General features: G+C 32.6%; 1 protein-coding gene across 5 annotated transcripts in view; it reads right to left on the reverse strand.

Moving 5' to 3' along the window:
• Positions 1-395: 395 nt before the first annotated feature.
• Positions 396-27,138, reverse strand: part of ATP11B (ATPase phospholipid transporting 11B (putative)) — a 118,087-nt gene continuing 91,344 nt past the window's right edge. Inside the window, exons 26-31 of one of the 5 annotated variants that reach the window (XM_041731510.1) lie at positions 22,758-22,823; positions 22,108-22,211; positions 21,742-21,907; positions 19,236-19,321; positions 8,178-8,311; positions 396-1,957 (exon numbers count right to left, since the gene is read on the reverse strand). In XM_041731510.1, the coding sequence (XP_041587444.1) occupies positions 8,209-8,311; positions 19,236-19,321; positions 21,742-21,907; positions 22,108-22,211; positions 22,758-22,823 (525 nt within the window). In that variant the 3' untranslated portion in view covers positions 396-1,957; positions 8,178-8,208. Of the gene's footprint in view, positions 4,075-8,177; positions 8,312-15,283; positions 16,358-19,235; positions 19,322-21,741; positions 21,908-22,107; positions 22,212-22,757; positions 22,824-27,138 lie in introns of those variants that run through there. The other 4 variants (XM_041731508.1, XM_041731511.1, XM_041731507.1 and 1 more) reach the window with 4 other exon arrangements.

Below are 27,138 nucleotides of genomic sequence, written 5' to 3' on the forward strand. Positions count from 1 at the left end.
GTAAGGAATAATGATTGTCATCAGGTTAAAATATTTCATATATAAACAGATATTTTATCAGTTATATTGTTAAAAAAGCACATATTTTCATTTCTAAGTTATTAATGGTTGACCTATCATGAGTGATGAGATTTCTAGTTGAAGTGTGTTGGTCTTTACTGCTGGGACATTTTTATCAGGCCCCTTGTCAAGAGCTGTACTGATTTACAAAATCTTGGCAAACCAAAAACTTCTAGATTTTTGAAAACTGGAGTCAGTGAATGGCATAATAGCATTCCTGTACCATATGGAGGGTAAATGTAATAAAATATCATCAAAAAAAATTTTGGCAGTGTTAGTTGTGATACACAGAGAAAAGCTTAAAATGCTTAAATAATGAAAAAAACCACTTTGAATTATGTAGGAAAATTTTTATTCAATAAATATAATTTCATAAACTTTAAAAAATTACTGAGAGCTATACAATAACTACATTTACTGACAATGCAAAGAAATTTTAAAGGATTTTATTAGACAGCCACAGTGTCTGAGGTCCTCGATTTTAAACTTTTAAACTAAATGTTGCTACAGTATTTCCAACTACTTATTTCCCATAAAAATCTAACAATCACCATTACTATAAACATATCACTAGTTATGATCTATTTTTTGTATGAAAATCATTCAAATGTTCTCACATAAACAGCACTTTAATAATGTTCTATTTTTATGAAAATAGATGACTCATTTCAAGTTAGAAATAAAAGTGTCTCAGAAGCAGGACCAAAATTAATAAACCATGTTTTACATAACTCTTTGGTATGTTTTTTTAATGAATATCTGCTTATATCATACCCCAAACATGATCTTTACAGGAAAACACAAACATGGATGATTTTCCCTTTCCCCCTGCCCTCAATAATTTTTCAGAGTAGCATATTTAAAAATTTTTTCATATTAATTGTAAATTTTTTTTTTTTAATTGTAAATTTTTTTTTAGTGGCTTTGACTTCTGCCTATCAGATAGGAGTCTCAAGCTTCTCCCAAGCCCAATTTCACAATTCATAATCTTACAGCAGAAACAACCTGTCTGAGTGAAGGAGTTTCCTAATGTGATTTGCCTCGGTATTTAATTTCCTACTCGGGACAGTGCCAGAGTTTGGATTAGGTCTGGAAAGCCTCTGGATATCATGGAGATTGAGACCCAAGGAGGTGGGTAGTTAAGAGAAATTCAAATTGTAAATTCTCCCCTTCTTTCTTCTCAACTCCACGGCAAGCTTTGTAGCTGTCGTTCTCCTGGCCCATACTGTAATCCTCCTATCATGAGATTACTGCTTGCTAAAGCTGAGGCAGGGTGCTGAGTTATCTTTTAAAGCAGCTGATGAATGATTTTGAAAACCATCTTGGTGCTTGCTACTATCTTTAGGGCTATAGCCTTCAGACTAGGTAGGTAAACATAAGAAAGTGAGGCAAATAGATTTGAGACCATTAATTAGTAAAAACACATGAAGCATCTTACTCTGGTTTTGGCAGGTTTAAGAGTAAGTTAATTGCTGACGTCATACTTTCCAAAAAACTAAAGAAATATGCAAAAGGGAATTTTTTGGATTACTGGATATGTAATAAAGTCTTAAAAATATGAGCATTAGCACTAGAAAACTATTTAAAGCTCACAGACAAGTTACCCTCTTAAGTAAAATGAAAAAAGCTCTTTCCTTATAATTTTCCTTTAAAAAAGAGATTTTCAACAGAGTAGGATGAACTGATCAGTGGATGTCACTTTTTTTTTTTTTTTTGGACATAAAGTTCTTAAATAACTTCAAAGAGTGAATGCAGACAATTATATCAATCACACCTTCAGCACCATATAGGCTAGTTGACCTCCATTGCTGCAGCTGGTCAGAGACTGCTTGATGGCTTTGTAGTCCTTCTCTAGTGCCAGTGGTGAGTTTGGTTTATGGTAAACACACACTGTAAGCTGTAAGGTAGATGTTAAGTCCTGTAAGCAGGACTACGACATGTTATTTTGTTATATAAATATTTTACAAGACATTCTCAGAAAAAATAAACTCTGAGTTAACTTCCACTAAACTACCCCAATTGAGTATTTTCTACAGTATTTCCTCTTCCAGAACATGAATTGGTAAGTGTGTACATTTTACATTGTAGTATACCTTTAACGTATTGCCAGAATCACAGTATATTCCTAAACTCAATTTTGGAATATTTCAGTTTAAAAAAAGGCTATTAATGAAAATGAACACTTAAGCTGAAATTCATAACCTAATATCCTTGCATTATTGAAACACAGTAGCAAGAAAATAAAAACTAAAAAAAAAAAATAGTTTACCAGCAAAGTCTTAATTCTTGACTTTACATTCTTTCCCTACCAGCCCAATTCTAGAAGTCTTATATTCATGAGATGGGAAAGGAGTGGAAAGATGCCAAATAAATCCACAGAAAGGAATTATATTCTTGAGAGAAAATTTTGGAAAAACTTATTTAGCCATTTCCATCTTAAACAATCTTCCAATCTTAAACAAATATGTACACAATCATATACTTAGAGCTGGATAAGTTCTTTAATAACCAATAATCATTCCCAATTTAAAATATTACTTTTTATCAAAACAAATGACAACACTGATCAGATGATAAACTCAAGATGGAAATTAAGTACTGAAGTACAATGAGCCAATCAGCAATATGTACCTGATTAATCATTCTTAGCAGTTTAATTTATTGCTGCCATTACCCCCTATGATTTAGCATTTTAAACTTTGTGTCATTTACATCCTGTAGTCACGCCTTAAAATATACCTTTTAATGGGACACTGGATAGGTTTCACTTTATTGTGGTAGTCTACTATAACTTAGATAAAATATACTAACCTAAAAATAATAGGATTCTTATCTAAAATCCTTTATTCTGAATTCTAGCTTACTGAAAGGCAAGAGCAAGTCTAAATTAGCTACAGAAAGAGGCTCTTATCTTTTTGATTTAATTACCCTAATATTCTGATTTTGTATAATTAAAAATATTTGCAATACTTAAATACTGTCCAAACTTTTTATTGATATAGTTGAACTTTACAATAGTGTCATAAAATACTATAAACAGAGCCTTCAGATAGAGGAAAAAAAAAAACAAATTTAAATATATTAACCAGATTAAAGCATGCAAAAGATCCAATGATAAACACATTAAATAATAATATGCTAATGGTATGTAATTTACCCACAATAGGTTCTTTATATTCTGTCACAAAAATATTAGTAAACATCAATTTGAAATTTGGTGAATGGACTTGATTCCTGATTTATATATATAATACACCCTTTGTATGTATATGGTTAATTTTACTGGTTGTGTTACAGTATTTAGAGAAGGTTGGTACTGGTTTATATTTACTACCCACAATGCAGTAAATAATGATAGGAAATGCATTCTCCTAATTTGCTCTGTGAACTTAGAAAGCACTGAAGAATTAACAACATGGATCATGAGGGACCAAAATTCCTTTCTATTCACATTAACTTTTCGCATGAAAAGCTTCAAATATAACTCTAATAAAAAAATAGAGTTTTTTCAAGGCAAACTTTTTAGCATACTTTACAGAAGCAGATTTGAATAGAAGATTCGATAACCAAGCTAACACTAAAAAATACAATTAACTAGGAATTACCTCCCTTTTCTACCTTGATATTAAAATACAATGGCCTTAGGAAGAGGCTGAAATGCCATTAGGAGTCCCACATAAGCATGAGGGACAACCCAGAGATGGAAAACGTCTCTTTCACAAATCCTAACATGTTCAGATTTAAATTAAATGGGTTGAAAGGGGTTTATGTTAATGCTTTTTATTTGTTTGCCATTGTAACTCTGAGTGGGTATGAAATACTTCAGAAATTTCAGAAAGTAATTCTGCAGAACTAGTGTGGCCATTACAGGATGATCACACTGAATTTTAGGAAAGGAGTTGAAATGGTTCCCACAAAGTACTACTGCCCCTTTAACAAGAAGATGAGTCCATTGTGGAGAGAGTCAAGATGCTCCTGTCGTTGGTATAGAAAGGATCCGATGCACTCCAAGATCTAAAGTAACAATAAGAGAAAAGTTTGGCTCACCAGGACCTATGTTTTAAGTGAGACAAAAATTTACTCTAAAACTTAGGATCAAAATGCAATTTGAATATTAAAATAATCACTTACTGATTTTTTTTAAATGCTAAAGAGAAGTTCTTCATACTAGCCTTGAATGATCAGTCTATATAATATAAAAACTTGAAAAAATAATGCTCTAGTCAGTTTATAAAATATTAGCCAAAATTCAGGCATTCATTAGCATTGATACAATTTCTATAAATATTAAATGAGATGCTTTTAAGATCTTAACAATTCAATAAGAAATTAGTATGTTACTAAGAGTTATGCACAGTTTTACTGAAAAGCAACTAGGCTGTATTTTGACATCACAGAAGCAAAAAACATCCCACTTACCAAAAACTTTGGAATGAAATAATACTATGTTCATATATTATACTATTTCTTTTCAGCTATAAATTCTATTCTAAAGATTTTAGCATAATTAGCTTGACTGCAGTGAATTGTTTATTCAATAGGTATCAAAGACAGCTGTAGTTTAGTATGGTTTTCACTTAATTGAGAACAAATAAACCTCTAATGGTCTGGAAAAGTTAACTACTGTCTGAATAATAAGGCCTATAAGCAATTAATTATATACTGCTTTATTTGTAGCTCTATTAATTTAAGCTGAAATAACTCAAGACCAGAAATAGTCTTCCATGCTTAAAATAGCCTAACCCATTTCAAGGATAGTATCAGGATTACCAAGTTAAAGGTAGTTATTTCTTAGAAGATTAGAAGCACTAAACAATAAATACATTTTATATAACTTTTTCCAGGGTTCCCATTTTTTAAAGAGGTTAGAGGAAGAGACTAGCTTTTAAAATGGCTTTTAAATTCACTCTCATCACATATCCAGTTTCCTTGAGATTCTGTATGTGGTTTAAGTTTAAATCAATTAAGTAAACAGTCATAATGAACTTTGGAACCTAGAAATTTTACAAAGTTGGTAAAGAGGAACATAAATAAGCTACAACCATGCTGGTATAGTTCACAGATTCTCTAATTTCATTAGTTTCTAATTTAGTTGTTTCCAGAAAAACTAGTTTAAGGAAGGGCTTGTTTACTACCGTCTCTCTCTAGTACCTAGAACTGCATCTGGTACACTGCAGTCAGTATGTGTAAAATGAATGAATGAGATGAGACTATAAACATTTCTTAAAAGTATTTATCCAAGATAAAGTATGCTTAGACACATATGACAAAACATAACTGCCAACACCCTAATTACTGGGAGTCCAGTTTCATTCCCAAACTGCCAATATTTTATATTAGTTTTTCCTCTTTTCCCACCATTGCTTACATAGAAGAATTTTATTAGGTAAGGTTTCCTTTGTTTTTGATCTTTTCAAAGCACACATGTGCATTCACATGTTAAATATCATATTTGACAGAACATTAAATACTGGAACTACATATTATTTATTAATTCCTTTCTATTTAGAAAATAGGTTTGATTAGGATGAAATAACTGTTGGTAAAATGCATAAAGAAAATCATTTATTGCTGAAGTATAGCCCTTTAGTGTACAACACGGCATATCCTTTACACAGCACCATGATGCTACATTTGAAACCAAGTTTGCAATATGGCATATTCCTTTAAAAACATCAATTAATAAAATGTAAGATTTTTTGTGCCTCGATAGTAAAAGTTTAATCAGCAGAATAATGTGCATATGAAAGCACTAGTTGTACTTCTCAAGTGATGCTCATTATCTCTTATGTTTAATAGGTTAAGAGAACAAATATCCAAGGCTTCTACATCCCGTAAGAGAAATATTAGCCTTGTTTCACCTTTTAAGTTAGACATAAAATAGAAATATAGAATAGATGCTGTTCCAAAATCAAAACAGAAATGCCAAACATATTTCACTAATACAATTATATGGAAAAAACAAAAACCAAACTCCACGTATCAAAATTACTTTCAAAGTTTAAATATTATGTTAATGGATCTATGATAATTTTCATACAGCCCTTTGGAAAGCACTAAGTGATTTTTCATATTGTATGATTTTTATCCACTAGAAAAAAACTGAACAGATCTCAAAAGCCTTTTTATATTACTCATTTAAAGAAAAAAGGAGAATAATGTTCTTGGTTACAAGAACATAACCTGAGATGCTGGATAAAATTGGTAAGATATTTATAGTCTGTCAAGTAAGATATTACTATTAAACATTTTACTAGGAAAATAAAAAAATAAAGTCTTACAAATGAAAATACTATGATACAATTTTAAGTGAAAAAAAAAATACAGATGATAACAGCCACCTTCAAGGGAACATGCTGAAATAAACTCCACATTTCCAAGGGCAAGTTCAAGGGTATAAAGCAGTATAAAAGTGGCTATGTAAAGAAAAATGGGGTCATATCACCTGAATAACTGATATCAAAAAAATAAGAATATATTTAAGTAAATATTTTTGGCTTATTTAAAATTAATTATAGTTTTTTAATAGTTAGTGAATATGTATACTGTCATTAAAGAGAACTTCCTGTTGAAGTAGAAATTTAAAAAATTCTGTGGAAGTTCTATAGTAGTCGCAGTCTAACTTTCACCTTAGTTCTGTACAGTAAAGCTGTCTTAATAAATAAAATACTATAAAGTAGGTCCTTCTGGAACTTCTTTTGGAAAATTTGGTGGCCTGAGTACACGAAAGAGCTGCTTTCTTCTAATGTATTTTATAATACAATTGTGTAAGTCATAATACATAAGTCCCAATAAATTTAACTACTCATAGTAATTCTATGTAGAATAAAATTACTACAAAATGATACCACAGCATTATGGAAATATTTCTGATCACATATTCAATAAATGGAGACTGAAACCACAGACATTACATTTAAGAATGCTATTTATAAATGCGATTGTACAATTAAAGACATGGCCATAACTAAAGGCAAGGTGGAAACTAATAAGTTTGTTAGTAAATGTTACCTGAATTCTATGACACATGAATGAGAATTACTCATCATTTTTAAAATAAAAAGCTAAGCAACTATTAAAAATTATTTTATCAGCAGATAATAGTGTCTCTTCCAGACTCTGTTCCCTGCCCCTGGGGTACTTTCTAAACTTTTCCGTGCATTGGCACATGTAGAAAGTGACTATTCATGTGGTACATGGTAAACAATGGAGATCACCATCTATCTATCCTGCCCATCTATAACTCTTCATGCACACCAGTGTATTGCTGCTCTCACTTTATGATATGATAAAATTCACATTAAGCTATTTCTACCTCTTAATGTTCCCTGAATAATAATATGTCTTTTTGGGAAATACATGAAGAGATGAACGCATTTTACTTTTAAATAAATTTAAGTGGCATTTACCAAAACACGGTATTTTTGTTATGACCCACAAGAAAAAGCACTGATAAATCTAACTCAAGAAACAGATCTGGGAGGGGACAGAAATGCTAAGATTCTTCTAAACCATAATTTAAGATGCCTGTTCTAACTTATACACTTTTTATTAAACCATGAAAACAAGTAAAAAAAAATAACTCATTTTAAAAACCTCATTACAGAGATAAAATAGTTTAGGAGAGAAGTACAGCCTTTTGTGTTTATAAATATCTCAAAGTCTCAAATGACTGACCCGAAAGTAGACATGAAAAGTAAGAAAGCAAAATCCTTTGACTTTGCTATTATGTGTAGACTATTCTGCAAATACAAAAAGCAAACAAAAATACAGAAAATAAAACAGTAATATAAAGTATAGTAAAAAAAAAGAAAGTATAAAAACCAAGTAAGTACCATATACACACTCCTATCACATTTTAGAAAGATTGTAAAGCAAATTTTTTTGTTCATTAGATGAAGTCTCTTCAAAGATGCTTCTCTTCCTTTATTAGAGAAAGAGCCACCCCAAAGCCACAAAGTGAAATCTACCATCAGAGTGCTAATAAATAGCACACCTCCTGCTTTAGTTGGTCAAATCAGCTGCTGATTTATTAGGTATCTAGAGATGCAGGTTCATTCTGTTCCAGTTTATAGGACACTCATTTGCAGCAAAGGCTACTTAGAGAAATTTCACACCTGCTGACATGAGTTGGACTACATCTTCCTACTACTCGTTCCAGCATTCTTCCAACAGATGCGCACGCTGTTTCTCCTTCTGAGAAACAGCACATGGAGTCCAAGCACTTGATACTTGAATTTGTTTCAGTAAGCTGGAGGAGATGAAGCAGAAAAAAATTAGTTATTTATAGATCTGGATTTCCAAAAAGCATTAAAAAAACCCTACAATAACCACTTTAAAACCAAAAGTAATGTATATAAATATATATTCTCTATAATATGGAAGGCTTTAAGACTAATATACAAAAAAATTTAAAAGGCACTGTGTCCTAAATTAGAAGTTGAATAATTATATAAAAATAAGTAGCTGGATATTATTAAAATCTGCAAGATTTTGGATTTTATTTTTATTTTTATTTTTATTTTTATTTTTTTTTTAATTTAATTATGATAGTCACAGAGAGAGAGAGAGAGAGGCAGAGACATAGGCAGAAGGAGAAGCAGGCTCCATGCACTGGGAGCCTGATGTGGGATTCGATCCTGGGTCTCCAGGATCGCGCCCTGGGCCAAAGGCAGGCGCCAAACCGCTGCGCCACCCAGAGATCCCCAAGATTTTGGATTTTAATATCTTAACAATTTATTATAGCCAAAATGATTTACATCAACCACTCAAATTGAATGAATTCTTCTTTGAGTTTTTGCTTAGGTGAAATGCTCCTGTAATTTCAATTAAAAATGTTTAACAACTAAGAAATGCAGAGTGTGAACCATTCTGAAGACTGGGAAATAATAACCAGGCAGGACCTATCCCCAATCTTCAACAACAGTAGCAGCAGCAAATTCTTTATATAGTGTTTACTATGTGCCAGGTTCTAAGCATTCTACATATATTCACTGAAATTATCCTTGAAAAATTATTTTATAATCATCCTTGAAAAATAACCCTGGAGAAAAAAGCATCATTTACCTTAAATTTGCTAAGCAACTATTAAGTGCCAATCATGCCCATGATCAGCTTATTTTGCTTTTTAAAAATTTATTAACTTACTGTATTAAAATCTACTAAACAAATGACTTACTATTTTTAATAATTTCTGAAGATATACAAGATTTATACTGATTCAGGAACAGATAACCCAGCAAAATAAAGCCATTACTACCAATAATTTTAATCCTGTTAAGATGAGGGAAAGAAATGGTATGATCACATAGCCCAATGAATCCCAACCCTGGTTTTGACTCAGTCAAGTGTACGCCTTAATTTCTTAGGGATATCATTTTAAATAAGCTTATATTCATTCACTTTCCTTTACATATACTGTGTAACAAATCTTTGGAAAGCATAAAGGAAGAACAAAAATAGATTCATTTGAGTGTTGCAATTCACAAAGGTTGGGAATCACCAAGTGCTGAGTAGTAGGCATGGCAACAGGGGACATTTGTGGAGATGCTCACAATGGACAGAAGACAGATATGATGGAACATAAATAATCTGGCACTCTGAATATAACAGGTGAGGTTCTGCAAAATCCCTGCTCAGAGTACAACTTGCCAAATACCAAGCAGTGAGAGACAACATGGTTCCTGTCTGGCAATTACCTAACTGCATCAATGTTCTAGGGTCTGCTAAGCACTGAGAAATAGCCAAATTTTAGTTGTTCTTTCAATACAATACTCTTGGTTTAGGACTGTTTATGGTACTGCTACTTACGCTGTGTTTTAAGAGATCTTTACAGATGTCTCATGATAAAAAGTTCTGCGGCTGATTAAGTAAGTTTGGGAAACACGAATTCAATGATGGTCTACACAGACTTTCTGGGTAAAGGATTCTAAGTCAGGATGCATGGTCAGTCTTCAGAGAAAGAGAGACAGTGCAATTCTCAAACTTTTTTTTTTTTCTTTGGTAAAATCTTTTCCTCCTACCCCCACTGCCCTTGGGGATCAATCAACCCTAGGAAGAACACTGATATTCAGAGGAATAGTTTAGGAAATGCTGGTTTAAGTAAAAGGATTTTATCAGTCTCCCAGTCTCCTCCTTGAGTCCTTGGGCTCCAATTTCCCCCATCTCAAAATCACCCTCAATAGGTAGCAAGACTCGAAAGCTACCACATGCTCAAAGGTAAAGTACAATACTGCAAGGAGGTTTTAAGGCCCTTTATAACTTGACCTTGGGCTACCTTTCTTGCTCAACTTCCCAATGCTCTTGTAAAGTCTTCACACAGCCAACCAGTACAATGTTCCTTGCTTTTGGGTGGTATGTTAGGGCCTGTCAGCAACTGGGATCAGAATGCTGATCCCTATACCTAGTTCAGTTTAAATACCATCATCTCCACGAAATTTCCTTCACCTCTACAAATATCAGTAATCTCTCTCTGGATTCTATTCCACTGCTTGTTTGAGTAACTAATATGGTACAAGCAATTAAATTCAACTTGTATTTATTGAGCATGGCACTGTGCTGGTTCCTAGAGGGGATAGCAATCTAATGAGTTAATAATTGTAAAGAAAGGGTGGGAGATAAATCAGGAACAAATAATGGCAGTTACATTAATGGAGGAATGCTTACTATGTATGTGCAGTTCCTATGTAAGATGCTTCTTGTGGATTATTCTCATTTAAAACTTATAACAAACTTTTTGGGAAAGAACCATATTCAGAGACATTTTACAGATGAGGAGACAGAGAAGTTAAGAATTTGTTCAAGATCACCCTGCTGATCTGGGAGTCTTGGTTTAATTCCAGAGCTCAAACTTCTTTATCGTGCCATTATACTTCCTGCTTATAATTATGGTAATGAGGCTGACTACAAATATTAAAAAACAGGAGGGAAGGCTCAAATCCAGATGTTGTTGTTGGTACTGGGGAGGGCATGAAAGAGTTGATGAAAAAGATAGCATCTGAAACACATTTTAAAGACTGGGTGGGATTTCAGTAGCTGGAGATGGGAGAGAAAGAGCACTCTAGGCTAAGCGAAGAGAATGAGTAATTATGTGTGGGTAGAAAAGTATGATGTGTATTCAGCACATGTTTAGCCTAAGTGTAAGGAAGTAGTTGTTACACCTGCCCCCTTCCAAAAAAGACAAGTGTGATCCATGGATCAGTGTTGGTCTGAAAACATTTGTTACTGGCCTGTGGGTAGGTTAAGTGTTTCTGGTCTGTATGAATAAGAGGTTAGAAAATTTTATAGTAATTTGACAGAATACTTTTATAACTGTTGAATCTCATAATTTTAAAGTCTGGGATCATTTTATATACCTTTTAAATTTCAATTCCTAGTACATAGTTTGATCCTTAAACAAGATGGCTTTGGACTGCACAGGTCCACTTACACATACATTTTTCTTAATAAATACATATACAGTACTATAAATATATTCTCTCTTCCATTTGGTTTTTTCCTGTGGTTTACTTTATTGTGAAAATACAGTAATAATATCTATAACATACAAATTATGTGTTAATTGGCACTTTATGTTATCGATAAGGGTCTCAGTCAACAGTAGGCTATTGGTGATGTTTTTGAGGAGTCAAAACTTATACCTGGATTTTTTACTGCATGAAAGGCCAGCATCCCTAACCCACACATTGTTCAAAGGTTACTGTAACTCATTTATTGTATTTTACCAAAGTATTGGTCCATGATGGTCTGGAAATTAAAAACAACAAACTGGTCTAGAGAACACTAAACTAGACCAGAGCCTATAGAGAGCAAGGAGTTTGCCCCGTACTTCTTAATTTAACAACTTGTGCTTTGCTTATATAGCTGGTGCTCAACTTTCAAGGATTCATTAAAGATGACATCTGTTAAGTCAGCAGCATTTGAGTGACCCCATATGCACAGCATACTGCTTAGGTCTGGATCTGACTTTAGGTAATTATGTTGCTTTGCATTCATTACCTTTCACTTTAAAATCTAAGGACAGGTATTTACACATGGACAACCTCAGAGAGAGTAAACATCTCAAGATATCAAAAATATTATAAATAAATGACTTCTTTAGATCACCTTTTGAACTAGGCAAAAATATATTTTTTTTTCTCTAAAAAAAAAAAATACCCAGCTGCTTTAAAAATGCTGAATGCTGGTTAACTGTGTTTCTGTAAAGCTGCTATATATATAAAAAACTACACCATTCTCTAACAAACGTCCAAGCTCTACCACTTTCTCATATACATATCTTTGATCACATTCACGACTAGGAGCTCAGCCAAAATACATGTAGCCACAGCTGCCAATAAGTGGGAGTAGGAAAAGGGTGGAGCATTTAAATCTCATTTCATTCAAAGTAAGGAGAATCTCCTTTTATGTGTGTGTGTGTATGTGTTTTGGACTGCTTATAAATACCAGACAAGAAAAAAAAAAAAAAAAAAAAAAAGCAAAGTAATGGGAGTGAGACCCCACCTGGTGGCACTTAAATTTACCAGAAATTTTGATTTATTGGTAAGACTCTTTCACTACCATACTTGCTTCCCAGGAACAACCACATATCTTAGAGCTAAAAGGGCTGTCAAGCAAAACTATGGAGATTCAACATGACTATGTATGGCTAATAAAAATTTTCATCTTTATAGAACTTACCTTTTGAAATAAATTGACTCACTGCTCTTATTTTCACTATTTTCATATCAATGATAGAAAACATTTAGAAGTTTCTCCTAGTCTTCTACCTTCTTCGAATCTTCTAAATGTTAGAAAATTGTCATAGATCTCTAAATTATTTAGTCATTCCTATGACATCTTACCTATCAAATCAAATCTTTTTAAGTCTAGATAAGAATTATCAAACTATTAATTATATTTGTTCTTTTGTCTTTATTTTTTACAAGATTTTATTTATTTATTCATGACAGACACACACAGAGAGAGAGAGAGGCAGAGACATAGGCAGAGGGAGAAGCAGGCCCCTCGCAGGGAGCCTGATGTGGGACTTAATCCCCGGACTCTGGGATCATCACACCCTGAACCAAAGGCAGCTGAGCCACCCAGATGTCCCTGTTCTTTTGTCTTTAAAACAGTTTTATAATAAATATACAATCAAAGTGAGACTCTTGTAGTCTTAAAGGAGATATTTGGAAACTGTAATTATGAAAAAAAAAAGTTGTGTTCCAGGAAGTGTTTTTCTTTTTAATGTAAATTCAAAAGTCATCAAATAGTATTGATTTCCAAATCTGGTTAAGAATAATAAACTCCTTAAAACAAGTAATGGCTTCAACTTCTTATTCAGAATTGCCAGAAGCAGCTGTTCAGCCATGGCTTTTAGAAGACTGCTGTCTCTCACTCAAGGCCCATTTCTTCAAAACATGCCTCAAAAGCTCACATTCGTTCACTCTTCTACATTATCTTTCCTCCTTCTTTCCCTCAAGTAAAATAAACAACTTTGGAAGATAGTTATAAATATCTCCATATTGTCTTTTAGGGATCTCCAGAGAGGAGATTTCTGTACATGTTGCCTAAATTTAACTATGAAAATAAACATACAATAACATTTATCAGGTATGTTATTTTAATAATTTGGTTGATTCTAGTTTCAGAAAGACTGAGGTCCCTTTATTTTAATGATGTGGTTACATAAATAATATCTAACTAGGAATTTGAAGTTTAGGTGAACAAGAGTATCAGTATCTATAAAAAATGATAAAATTATTCATTTTAATGGAGGGGGTAAATCAGAATAGCACTAATTAAAGCATGGTACAGCTGATGTTAAGAATTCAGTTTTCTAAGTATCAACCATTCACAGAATGTCAGAGGATAATTATTTTTATAGAAATAATGTCAACACTAATATTTTTCTTCATTTCAACTTCCAGATGAAAAAGCTGCTCAAATAAGCACAGTTTTTAAAATAACATTAGTTTTGTAAAGTGTTGTATTTATCAGGTATGCATGTAGGTCTTGCTTCTCATGGCAGCCTTATTATTATTATTATTATTATTATTATTATTATTATTTTAAAAAAATATCCAATTCTATTTGCTTACAAAATTTTACTTAGAAAAGCACAGCTTTTAGCTGCAAACAACTGAATAGAGACCATTATGGTTTTCTGTTCCTTTCATAGTTCACTGCTTTGTTAAATGAGACAGGAGCTCTAAGTATCTTTGTCACACAAGAGGAAGGTGACTTGTTGTATTTGGTTGAAAGTATCTAAAATGTTTCCTTTTGTTGTTGTTCTAAGTAGTGGCAGCTTTCAGGTCTGGGGCTTAGTATCCAGATCCACAATGAGAAAGGTCAACAGCCCTAACATCCTATTGCTATTCCTATAGTTGCTAGGTACAGCTGAATAGAGAGCATCCAGAGCAGGCCAGGAATCTAGGGACACATAAATGACAAAACAATGGAGGCCAAAGAGGCAGGTCACAGTGGAGGGAGATGACTAGAAGGCTCTAGCTATGACAACACTAGGGCTCAGCATCATTGTCTGCCTGATTTGGCAAGGCTGGCCACATTTCAATTACAGAAAAACCAAAATAGAAAAGGGGTATTATATACCACTTATTTTTTTGAAATGATTTTTATTTCAAAATATATGCCAACAGCAGAAATATATACGAAAAATATTCAAGATATACTTCACTCAACCAATGAAAATTCAGTGATAAGCGAAAAAAACCTGTAGGTCAGAGCAATTTTACTAAAGTCATATTCATGGTTTCACGGTTCTTCTAGCTTCTTGTTTATAGGAAGAAAGACCAACTATCACAGGATGATGAGAAAATTCACTCATCACCCCTTTTACAGGCCCCTGTTATTAGGAGCATTCTAAGAACCTAATTCTCAACTGCATTATACATTTTAATGGACATTTTAAAGCAAAGTGGTACCAGATCCATGTCTTATGAAATATCCACTTGAAATTGAGCCTTTGGGAACCTTTGGGGACATAATTTTATAGCTTTAGTCTTATCAGGTCCCAAATGGATTATCTGCTTTGTGGATTATCCAGGGCATAACATAAATCCAGACCAGCTTCCCCTCTTTACCCAGTGAGCTCTTCAGCTGAGTCTTCTTCCCAGCCCAGTCAGGGTATATTTTTAAAACAAAAATTTTTTCTATATTTATCAAAGCAAAATACAAGATTAATATACAGTAAAAATAATCATACAGAGCACCTCAAAAAAAAAGTCCAGAATTGTTTTGAATTTCTTTTCAGTTAATAATAAGAGTTGATCTTCAACAATTTTCATTTAGGGCAGTTCACTAAAGGAACCTAATTTAAAAATATGTCTTCCAGAATAATTCAGGTTTTTCAAATTACTGTGCATGTTCTATGGTCTGATTCAATGGTAGAGTTAATATTTATAATTTTCAAGTAGATTTGTTTGAAAGTTTCACCATTTATGAGGTTTTATCTCAAATGAGACAATAGCACCTTACTGACCAGTAATTATAATATACAGGTAATCGAAGTAAAAATGTAATTATTAGTAGTAAGAATTTTTATCCTCCATAATTACTATCAAAATATTTTGCAATTCCCAAGAAGTGGTTGTTAGGGTTTACTCAAGAGGTGAGTGAATCAAGTCCTTATCAATTCATACTTTTTTTGTTGTGAAGATATAACTATAAAAGTTTATGAAAACTAAGAAGTGAGAGTCTGATGAGTATCAGTCAACAGAAAATTATTCAGTACCCAGTACTCATTCATTCTATCATTCAACTCAAGAGCTAGACTCAGATAAGTAATTTGGTGTCTAACCCATTTAAATGTATAAAATGTATACAAATACCATTTTAAATGGGAAAACTGATTTCAGAAATAACAGAAATAGCATGACATATTTTCAAAAGAAGTGAAAAGTAATAACTTCTTGAATATAAACAGTAGGTTGTGAGAATACTTTACTAGGTTAGAATTTGAGGTGAAGTATGATTTAACTCCAAAGGATGGACATATAAAAAATGTAAAGATAACAAAAAAGGAAGACAAGTAAACAAAAACAGTAAACATATGAGAAACAATGAAGGATTAGTAAAGTGAAAACTGAAAGTCAGGCCAGTTCTCCCATAGCATGCCCCAACCATGAGAACTTAGCGGATATGTCCCCAGGAAGGTCCAGCGCAGTACTACCTAGTGCACGCAAGAACTGTCCTGCTGGCTGCAAGCCTCAGCTAGCAGGTGCCTACTGTCCTCCCCTCTGTGCTTGCTTTCAGCAAATTCATATGCTGAGCTGACTGAACCCTTATCTTCTTCCATCTGGAAGGACAGAAAAGCAGTAAGTCTCATATTACAGAACATTACTCTCACTGTAAAATAGGTTTAGAATCAAAACAGCAAGTTGGGGTCCACAATCTGCGAGGCACAAATGAATGTTCACACAACACAACATTCATTTACTGTCACAGAAGAGAGCTAACAGCAACTTCTTAAGGGGAATACAACAAAGCACACAAATTAAGCCATGATTTTCCAGTGCACAAAGTTAAATTAAACCAGATTTCCATCAATAAAATTCAATTTTTTTCTATTAAATTCCTTGCCATCAAGATTTAGGGTTCTTATTGCAAAGGTATGTACTCCCCTTTTCACAACTCTTATGCTCCCTTCTCAAAAGACTTCTCTAAGTGATCTTCAACATAATAGAAGGGTCACTTACATGGCCTTTCAAATGCTAGATATGTGGGTAAGGTTGGGGCTTGACTTGTTTAACAAAATTAATTTAATCCTTAATTTGAAATATATCTTTTAAGTAGTGCTAATTTACACAAATTTTTATTCTTTACTTTTTCTAAGTAGTATGTGCCCATAGACATGCTAATTTGAACCTTTTTAAATGGTAAGAAAATGTCCTCAATGAATAAAAAAACAAATTTTTCCTCATTTCTATGTTTTCTCAGTCTTAGGACTGACCAACAATTATTTCTATCAAAAAAAGATACTAAGGTGAATGTCTTACATGTATAAAAAATAAAGTAGTAAAAGTCCTTGGTTTCAAGAGTGCAATAAGCTTATGTAAAGATAGCTTATTTTTACTACAGCTTTGCCTATAATACAGGAGATGGAAAGTACTTAAAATGAGTTTTCTTTCACTAAAAAAGTTAAGTTTTCTATGAATGGTTCTTAAGAAGTACTAACCTGATTAAAGATTTGAAAAACTCTTAAAGATATTTTATATCTGCAGTTTTCCTCTTTGTCCCAACAGTAAAGCTACAATGGATCACACCCCAAGAATACTGTTCAATGCAACTCAAAAACAAGATGTATTCAAAATTCACAGGATACATCAGCAGATAGCAGATAGATGTATGTGAGCACTTGTTCTTCATGCATCTATGAGCAAATGCCCACCCAGAGGTCACTCACTGCTCATTTAAACAACTGGTATTTCTCCCTGGCCTTTGGTTGAACACAGTATTTTTTCTTTTTGTTCTCTGATGCTGACAATAAGTAAATAGACCACAGTATGTAAAACGATCACCTGATAGGTGAAAAACCTGGAGGCTCAGACAGGTGAACTGATTTGGTTAGGACACACAGGCTGAAGTACCAAGGGCATTACTAACAGCCAGGTCTGCTGTCTCCCCAATAGGGCTCTTCTTTTGCCTTACTACCTGATTGGAGAGCGGCTTGCAGCAAAGGCTACCTGACTAGTATAGTCTGCTCTCATTGTGTTTTGTTCACAAATGAATGTTAAGCTTATCACACTGTTTCAGAAACTGGGATCTCTCTGATCTATGATATCCTTACCTCATTTTTTTTTTTTTTTTAGTTTATCATTGCTCAAAACAAAAACCACATGGCTTGATTTAAGTCAACATCATATGTGAACATATATTTCATAAATCAGCAAGATTATTCACAATGCAAAAGTTATCTTCACTTGACCAAAGAGTTTGCAAGAGTGTTCTTTTAAATAACAAGGTCTCTTATTGTTTTAGAGTTAAATAATTGGATGTTCAAAGGCACATATGGATAAAATGTGTTATACATATTTGACTCAACCAAAGGTGAAGGCAAATCTTCAAGTTTGGTTTGATTTTAGTTCTTATATTAAACATAAATTTTAGTTGACTACCACTTAAACACTCATTTTTATATTCATGTACCATTATTATACCTTTGTAATTCAAAATAGAATATTTCAAAAATCTGGAAGATGATAATAAAATCGAAAAGTTTGGTAAAACTTGAGAGCAGCTCAAAATTGGGAACTCATAGGATTACATAAGACATTTAAGCAATGCTTCATCAAAGCCATTTGCTTGATCAAATGAACACAGATAGATTAGAAACCTCTTTGAGAATAAAAAATAAATAAAAAATATAATTAAGAATACACAAGATACTGACAGGGTGAGAAGTTGAAGAGTGCCAAAAAATTTTTTTTAGTTATATTAACTTTTCCTTTTCAAATTAGACTATAGTTAAAGTTAATAAATAGTTCTGGTATCTTAATATCAAATGTTTCAGGATTTAAGCTTTCATGCTCTTTCATCAAAAGACATGTCTATACTATTGATTATTTTTGTGGAAACTGACAGAATGGATCTGTCTGTGGAGATAAAGATATATATTTAAGAGATACAGTATAGATTGTGCAATTTATAGATGCACTAAACAGTAGCAAGGATATGAAATGCTTCAGCAGCCATTACAGTGTACAAAGACAAATACACACGTGTATTTATAGCACAGATTAAGGCAAGATAAAATATGGGCAACTCTCACTTCCAAGTAACTGAAACTTAAAACTTTAAACTTTATGATGAATTTCTGTAGCTTAAGTTACTCAACATGCAGGAGCATCCTTAATTATGAAAATAACGACAAGCAGAAGCATTAGAATTGTACTATAAAAGGTAGTTAAGGTGTAATATATATATATATATATAAAATAAGATACAGATCTCTGTCCTGTTATGCTAAATTTTCATCTGAATTTTCTTCTCAAAGAAGAAATGGATATATATTTTTAAGTTTTAATATACATATTAGTAAAGGTCAGATTAGAGACAGAGCTGTGCGAACAAAAATGCCCCACTCTTAATTCATGCCTCTGCCCATCTTTTGAATATTGTTTCATTGATCTTTAGCATGCAGAAGAGTTAACAAGGTTCTACTCCTCCTACTCTACCTAAGTTTGCTCAGCTGATTCCTTGCCCTCGACAATGGCTGCAGTGCGATGAACTCGTCACTTAAAGCAACTGTGTTGGAGTACATCTATAAGTGGACAGAAAAGGGATGGTACATACAACAAGTCAGTGAGCTGTATTCATCACCTCAGAGACAGACACAGGACAAACTTTGTAAAGACATCTGTTCCTCCAAGAATAGGAAATATCATACATGGTACACATACATGACTGACATTTGTAGGGCTGTTGGTTTTGTTATCAAAATAATTTATTCTTCACTCTTAATACCACATGGTTATTCTGGAGAAAGACAAAGTTCGAAATAAATGTTGACAACTCTTTTTTTGATGTTTTTTTCTTGCTACTTTTGGTTAACAATGAAGTATCTGAGAACTTTCTAACCACTTCTTCATCATTTGAAATCAGCAGTAATAGTATAAGTCTGAGATAATAAAGATTACTGCATGTAGCAAAGGAATAATGTCACACATAGGATGTGAATGACCATATACTGTTTCAGCAAAAAAGGAAAAAAACCCAAAAAACCCTTCTAGCAGGCTAGAAGAGCTCTGAGTGGAAGTAGAGATTTCCTCCTTGGATCAGACCACAATAGAACATGTGGGTCAATCATTTAAAAGTGTGTTTAGTGGGGCAAATGGGAGATTACATTAGCTTTCACACCCAGAAAAAGAATTAGTTTACCACACATTTCATTTTTAATCATTTTTAACATATGGTAAAATAGCCGAAATATAAATAAAGTACTTTTAACTTTTTCTTGTCTAAAGATCCACACATTAAGGTAATAAATATTTCCTATGTAATCCTTTAAAAAGCTATAGAAAAGGCAGCAAGGACAAATATCACTTTTTATTATCATTAAGAAATTTCTATAAACACACGTTTGCAAATGTTCTAATGTAGATTTTTAAAGATAAATGTAAATAAATCTGATTATTTACTTTTATAAAGAACTTTTAAAAATGATTTTGTTAATATATTTTGGTGAAATATAACTTTATACAGACCAAGAGTGGGAGACAAATGTGTTATCCCTAAAGGTCTAAAAAAGTATAAGAGATAAAATATTAAGAATAATACTCTCTTACTGTAAATATTTATGTCTGAAAGTTAGAAAAAAGGCAAAACTCTGATATATATTGAGGCAATATATAGCAAAGTAGAAAAGTTAGTCCATACTGATATAAATATATGCATAGGCAGAGTAATCAACTATGCAAATTTCTCCAGCCTTTGGATATCAGTATCACAGAGTAAAATCCTCATTGTCCTTATAGTTATGATGTTTTTACTGAGGACTCACTACATACAGGCCCAGTGTTGGGTGCTTTATATTCATTATCTCAACAATCATGTAAGGTAGTAATTACTATTCTGATTTTACAGAACAGGAAACTGAGGCTGAAGGATGTGACCCTATTAGGGACATACATTTTACAAATGGTTAAAATAGTATTTGAATTAAGTTTTTCAGGCTTTAAGAGACCTATGCTGCTTCAATGGTATTAAAATGTATATTGGCTAGTACTGAGTTATGAAGACAAATAAATGTAAAGAAATGTTAACATGATCAACTGAAATTAAAGCTAAAACAATGTTTAGGAAGCCTAACTCAGATCATTAAATACTTAGGAAACAGTTTTCTATTTTAAATACACAGCTAAATTGTCAAAATTAAAAAAAAATTTCCTTGGTATGTAGCAAACATGCAGAATAAATCTCAGCCTAATACAAGTCAAAAAAATCTCAACCATGTTCAAGTCAAATATACAAAATGGCACATTCAACTAAATAGTTACCATTTCTTGAGGACCTACTATGTTATTGAACATTATTTCATTTAATTCTGGTTACAAGAGTAATGAAATAAATATTTCTATTTTTACTTCACTACTCATGAGGAAACTGAGACTTAAAGTTACAGAGCTACCAAGTGGTAGAACTAGGTTTCGAACTAAGAATTATCAGGCTCTAATGCCTGTATTCTCACACTCTATGTAACATACTGTTAATATTTGCTGTAGTTGAGTATTTACTGATAAATGTTTAGTAAGAAAATACATTTTTACAAAAATCCATTCTGTAAAAATTATTTAGGGTTAAAGAACTTATTTCATACTCTTGTTGAAAACAGTGTAACCTGAAAAAGTGTAACTAGAATCCTAATGTTTCCAAAGACAATTATATATCTGACAGATGCTGGTGAAAACATATTTACTATTATTTGGATATAACTTGATAGTCTTATATTTAAAAATGTGGAGTTCCATTAAGACAATATAATTAAAATTTTTTTAATTCATCAGTATTCAAAATTAATAGATATAACAGACAAAAATATCATATTTAACAATATTTGTTTCGCAAAATACTTGACAAAAGAATGGATAATTACCTATTCTGTGATATAAGCAAATTACAATGATAGCTATTCACTGTTACAGACTTTTAATTTAAAAAGTATTGTATATAAAAAATGGTTACCTGAGCCTTCTCAGTATTTGTAGGATGGAGCTGTCGGTCAAATACTTTCTTCACAATATCAAGAAATAGACATGTAACAACCATGATTATTATGGCAAACCAAGCAGAACCACTTGATAGGAGCTGAATAAATACAAAGTACATATTCTGGGAGCCTAAAAATGGCCTGCAAAGAAAGAAGGGAGAACATAGTAGATATTCAGTAACTGTCAATTTTTCTTCTCCCTATCAGTAAGATCCACTGAAAGAAGCAAATTTATTATCAGATAAGGTTTCAAAATTATTCTGAGTAGAATTTGTTCATAATATAATCTATCACAATAAACAGTTAAATCAATATAATTAAAATATAATATAGTCACTCACCATAGAATCCCTCCATAAAACAAAGAAAATATAAAATAGAATACAATAGATCCCCAGGTAACAAGATGGTTGATCCAGGTCCAAAAATGAGTTTCCAAAGCCATCTAAAAAAAATTTGTTTTAAATCCTTAATACAGAATAATAAATATTTGCCTAAGTTAAACCTCTCAGATAAAATTCAAGAACAAAATGTAGTATCTCCAAGTGCCTAAGGTTCTATGGCAAAGTCCCTCAGAAGGTATATATTAATGAAAGGGTCTCGTATGAAATTGAACAATTTAAAGCTTATAATGTTTTTCTTCTATGAGGAAGCAGCACTGAAATTTTCATGAGTACTTTATTCTCTACTCAATAGCCTAAAACAATCTGTGTTGTCTAGCATCATATAGAAAGAAGTAAAATTTCAGAGATGAGTATTGTGGGGTTAACCTTTATTTGACCATCAGCTAAGGCTTTCCAAAATAATGAACTTAAAGTGTTTTGTTTTTTTTTTTACAAAAATTAAAATAGCAATCAGTGAAATTACTCATGACTAAAAAGGGAAAATTAAAAAGAGAAAGATACCTACCTATAGTTAAAGAAACAAAGAAAATTAACTATGCATTATACAGATGTAAAATGAGTTCATGTTTCTAACTTTTGCACCATACCTTTACTGTGACTGTAATAACCATGACTGTGAAAACCAAAGTGCCAAATGTCCAGTTTCCAAACATCTAAATAGAAAAAAAACAAAACAAACCCATTACTGCATTATGTGTTAACATGATGCTAAATTAGATGTAAGACAAAAAGTACTAAAAATCGCTTGTATTATTTAAGCCAGTTACATTTGAAATCTGTGACATTAAAGTTAAAGCAGTATGAAAAAAAAAACATCCTAAAGCATTATTATGTTCTTTATTATCATGTAAAAGGATCCTTTGGATAATATTATCAGATTGGAACCCAAAGACAGCTTTGAGACTGTGTGACACAGAATGTTTTTAGTTAGAATGATATAGTTGTTAGTGACTCCTTTGTTCCAGTCACACAATAAAAATAACTGTTTAATCACAATTATTTTCTGAAATCATTCCAACCAGAAGTTATGACAGATCACTTGACACTGTATTTCTGGCACAGCATAGACAGAGTAAGAGAAAAGAAATTTACCTACAAAAACAATATCTGAAAGGAGAGATAATGGCCAATGGAATTATTCCTCAAAGGAGTCTATGTAAAAATGCAGTTAATGTCAAAGTATTCTGCTGGGATTTATAGCCAAAACTTAATAAGGTTTATTAAAAATGCTGAATCCCCAAAGAATGTCAGGATTTAATTTCCACAAATAAGAACAGAACCAGAAGTCTGTGTTAATTAAGAATTAAGTGTACAAAGTAGTCAGTTTTTGCTACACGTTTAAAAAATTATTTAAAAGGTTCTGCTTTGGGGGCACCTGGGTGGTTCAGTGGTTGAGTGTCTGCCGGCTTGAGTCCTGATCCCGGGGCCCTGGAACTGAGTCCCACATTGGGCTCCCTGTGGGGAGTCTGCTTCTCCCTTTGCCTATGTCTCTGCCTCTCTCTGTGTTTCTCATGAATAAATAAATAAAATCTTAAAAAAGAAAAAGGCTCTGCTTTTTTTGAATTTTTATTACCAATGTCTAACAATTAGCATTTACTTGAAAAATTACTCAACCTCTCTATATCTGACTTTTTTCACTTGTAAAATGAGGGAAGAAGGTTTCTATAAGAATTAGGATATGCAAAAATGACAGGGTGCCTGGTATATCATAAGCATTCAAATAAATAATAGTTACTAACATCAAAAATAAAACATCAATGAATAATTTATAGGTATTTTGGGAACTGATTTTTCATGAGTGAGGGAATGGAAAAGTCGTATTAAACCTTTCATTTTCCTGCTTTTATTATCTCTAGAAATGACCTGGAAATATTAAAAATCAATTGGTCTCACTTCCTCTAACGTGCACTACACATCTCATTTTCTATCAACTGCCTGGAATATTACTAGTCCTTTAAATATTTTCCTCACGAGTAAATGAACATACAGGGGAATTCTATTATGAACTAGATAATCAAAGTTTTATTAATCGTATAAACTTTTATTCAAATAAATTTGTATTTACTTGTAGGGATTAAATTGCATATGTGTTCTTCAATGATCTGATCGGTAATTATAGTTAAATCATTTACACTGAAATAAGATACTGTATTCTCTAGGGAATACAGATACAAAACAGTATATTTCTAGTCTTAACAGAGAACTCTTACCATTTGATGGTCAAGTTTCAACAGCTGATGACATGTTTAGCATGAAAAAAATTACTTAAGGACAGGATATAAGGGGAGAAATCATAGTTTCAAGAAAAAAATAGTGAATGGTATAAAAAGGTTTATTTTCTCTTTATCTCAAAATTACAACCTGAAATTTCATTTGCTCAGTCTACCTTGTATTGCTAATTAATCTGGCAAATGGTCCAGACCTAGAAGACTTGATGAAGGGGTGAATTACTTTTTCTTCCTTAATCCTTTCTGTCTCATTAAATATTTAATGTGGTGGAATAGTGTACAATATATATTTTAGAAGGGTACTAAGGCTCTGACAATTCCAATGTCTCCACTGGAGAAATCTAATGGGAATTAGAATACTCTAATAGCTTTTTTCTTTTCTCTCAATCCTTCATTTTTGTAATTTCAATTATTTTAGTTTTTCAAATTGGGTATAATTTCATAAAGAGCAAAAGTCACTAAGGGTAGACATTTTCCTTTGAGTTCCTGTACACTTTAGCAGAACAAAAACAAAATGAACAAGCAAATTAAAAAAACCCTTACTTGGGCCAGATATCATTTTAAATAGTAGTTACCTAGTTCATAATTTTCACATCAGACCACTGATAATGAGTGGAGTAGATAATAGAATTTTGAGTTCCTGAGGTAACAGGCTTTAATCCTCCTTATGAAGTCTTTGGTTGAAACCACTAGAGAAGCAGAATGTTGTGTACGGTTGGGATGGGAACTCAGCTACCTCTGAAACTCTTCTGATATTTTCTTCCCTACATCACAGTTTTCCACTTTCATCAGACTACAATTCCCTTGTTTCTGTTTCCTTCATTGTAGTGTTTTAGTCCTCTAATATACCCTTACCCAAACTGATATGCTTTGCCTGTGGATCCTACAGAAGTCTACTTTAACTGGAGGTGAGCTCTCTGAACTCTTTGAATCTGAATTGTTCCTCCACCTTCTTTCTTATCTCTCATCTTAAGTAGCATCTTCCCCATCTGTAATTTTAAATAGCTTTTTCCCTGAGAAAGTTACCTTGCTGAGATCACAGAAAGGCAATATAAACTATTTCCAAAAATATTCTGAATAGCAACACTGACAGAACAAGTGTGTCCCAAGATGAGATGACTTACTCTGCAGAGATCAACAAAGGAGGAAATAAATTTTTCTTTTAAAAAAAATCCCATAGTCATTTGTTTTTAGTCCCTCTTAATTTACTTAAACATTCTTCATTCGTGTTTACCTCCCAGTTATTTAGCTTTTTAAAAAAAGTGATTTCATAAGTAGTCAAATTCACAGAAACGGAAAGAATGGTGATTTCCAGGGGCCGGGAAGAGGGGAAAATGGGTGGTTGTTTACAGTTACAGTTTTTCAAGAGGAAAGAGTTTTGAAGATCTGTTGCACAACGATATGAATATACTTAACATTACTCAACTGTACTCTAAAAAATGTTAGGATGGTTTAAAAAAAAGTACCAAAAAAATAAAAATAAAAAAATAAAAAAAAAGTACCAGATTCTTCTACAAAACAGGGAAGAATATCCAGTGGGAAAAAGACTGTCTCTTCAACAACTGGTATTGGAAAAATTTGGACAGCAACATGCAAAATAAACAAACTGGACCACTTTCTTATACCACATACATAAATTTAAAATGGGTAGAAAGCCTAGATATGAGACGTGAAGCCATAAAAATCCTAGTAGAGAACACAGGCAGTAACTTCTTTGACACTAGTCTTAGCAACTTTTTTTACATAGGTCTCCTGAGGCATGGGAAACAAACGCAAAAATAAACTATTGGGACTACATCAAAATAAAAAGCTCCCACACAGTGAAGGAAATAATCAGCAAAACTAAAAGACAACCTATGGAATGGAAGAAAATATCTTCAAATAACAAAGCCAATAAAAGGTTAGTATCTAAAATATATAAAGAACTTAAAAAACTCAACACACACACACACACACACACACACACAAAATAATCCAGATAAAAATAAGCAGAAGATATGGATAGATATTTCTCCAAAGAAGACATCCAAAGGGCCAAGAGACACATGAAGATCCTCATCATCACTTACTATCAGGGAAATACAAATCAAAACTGCAATAAGGTATCACCTCACACTTATCGGAATGGCTAAAATCAACAACAGAAGAAACAACAGGCATTGGCGAGGATGTGGAGAAAAAGGAACCCTCTTATACTGTTGGTGAGAATGCAAACTGACACAGCCACTGTGGGAAACAGTATGGAGATTCCTCAAAAAGTTAAAAATAGAACTACCCTATGATTCAGCAATTTGCACTATTAGGTATTTACAAAGAGTACAAAAACACTAATTCAAAGAGATACATGCATCCTTATGTTTATAGCAACCTTATTTACAATAGCCAAATTACAGAAGTAGCCTAAGTGTCCAGTGATTGATGAATGGATAAAGATGAGGAGGTATATATATATACAATGAAATATTATTGAGCCATAGAAAAGAATGAGATCTTGCCATTTGCACCAACATGGGTGGAACTAGAGAGTATAATGCTAAGTGAAAGTGAAATAAGTTAGTCACTTATAGTCACTTATAGTTTGTGACTTATAGTCACAAATACCATGATTTCACTCATGTGGAATTTAAGAAACAAAACAAATATGCAAAGGGAAAAAAAAGAGAGATAACCAAAAAAACAGACACTTAATTACAGAGAACTGATGGTTACCAGAGGGGAGGTGGGTGGGAGGATGGGTGAA

The sequence above is a fragment of the Vulpes lagopus genome, chromosome 17 (assembly GCF_018345385.1).
Source record: "Vulpes lagopus strain Blue_001 chromosome 17, ASM1834538v1, whole genome shotgun sequence".
In the NCBI taxonomy this organism is placed as follows: Eukaryota; Metazoa; Chordata; class Mammalia; order Carnivora; family Canidae; genus Vulpes; species Vulpes lagopus.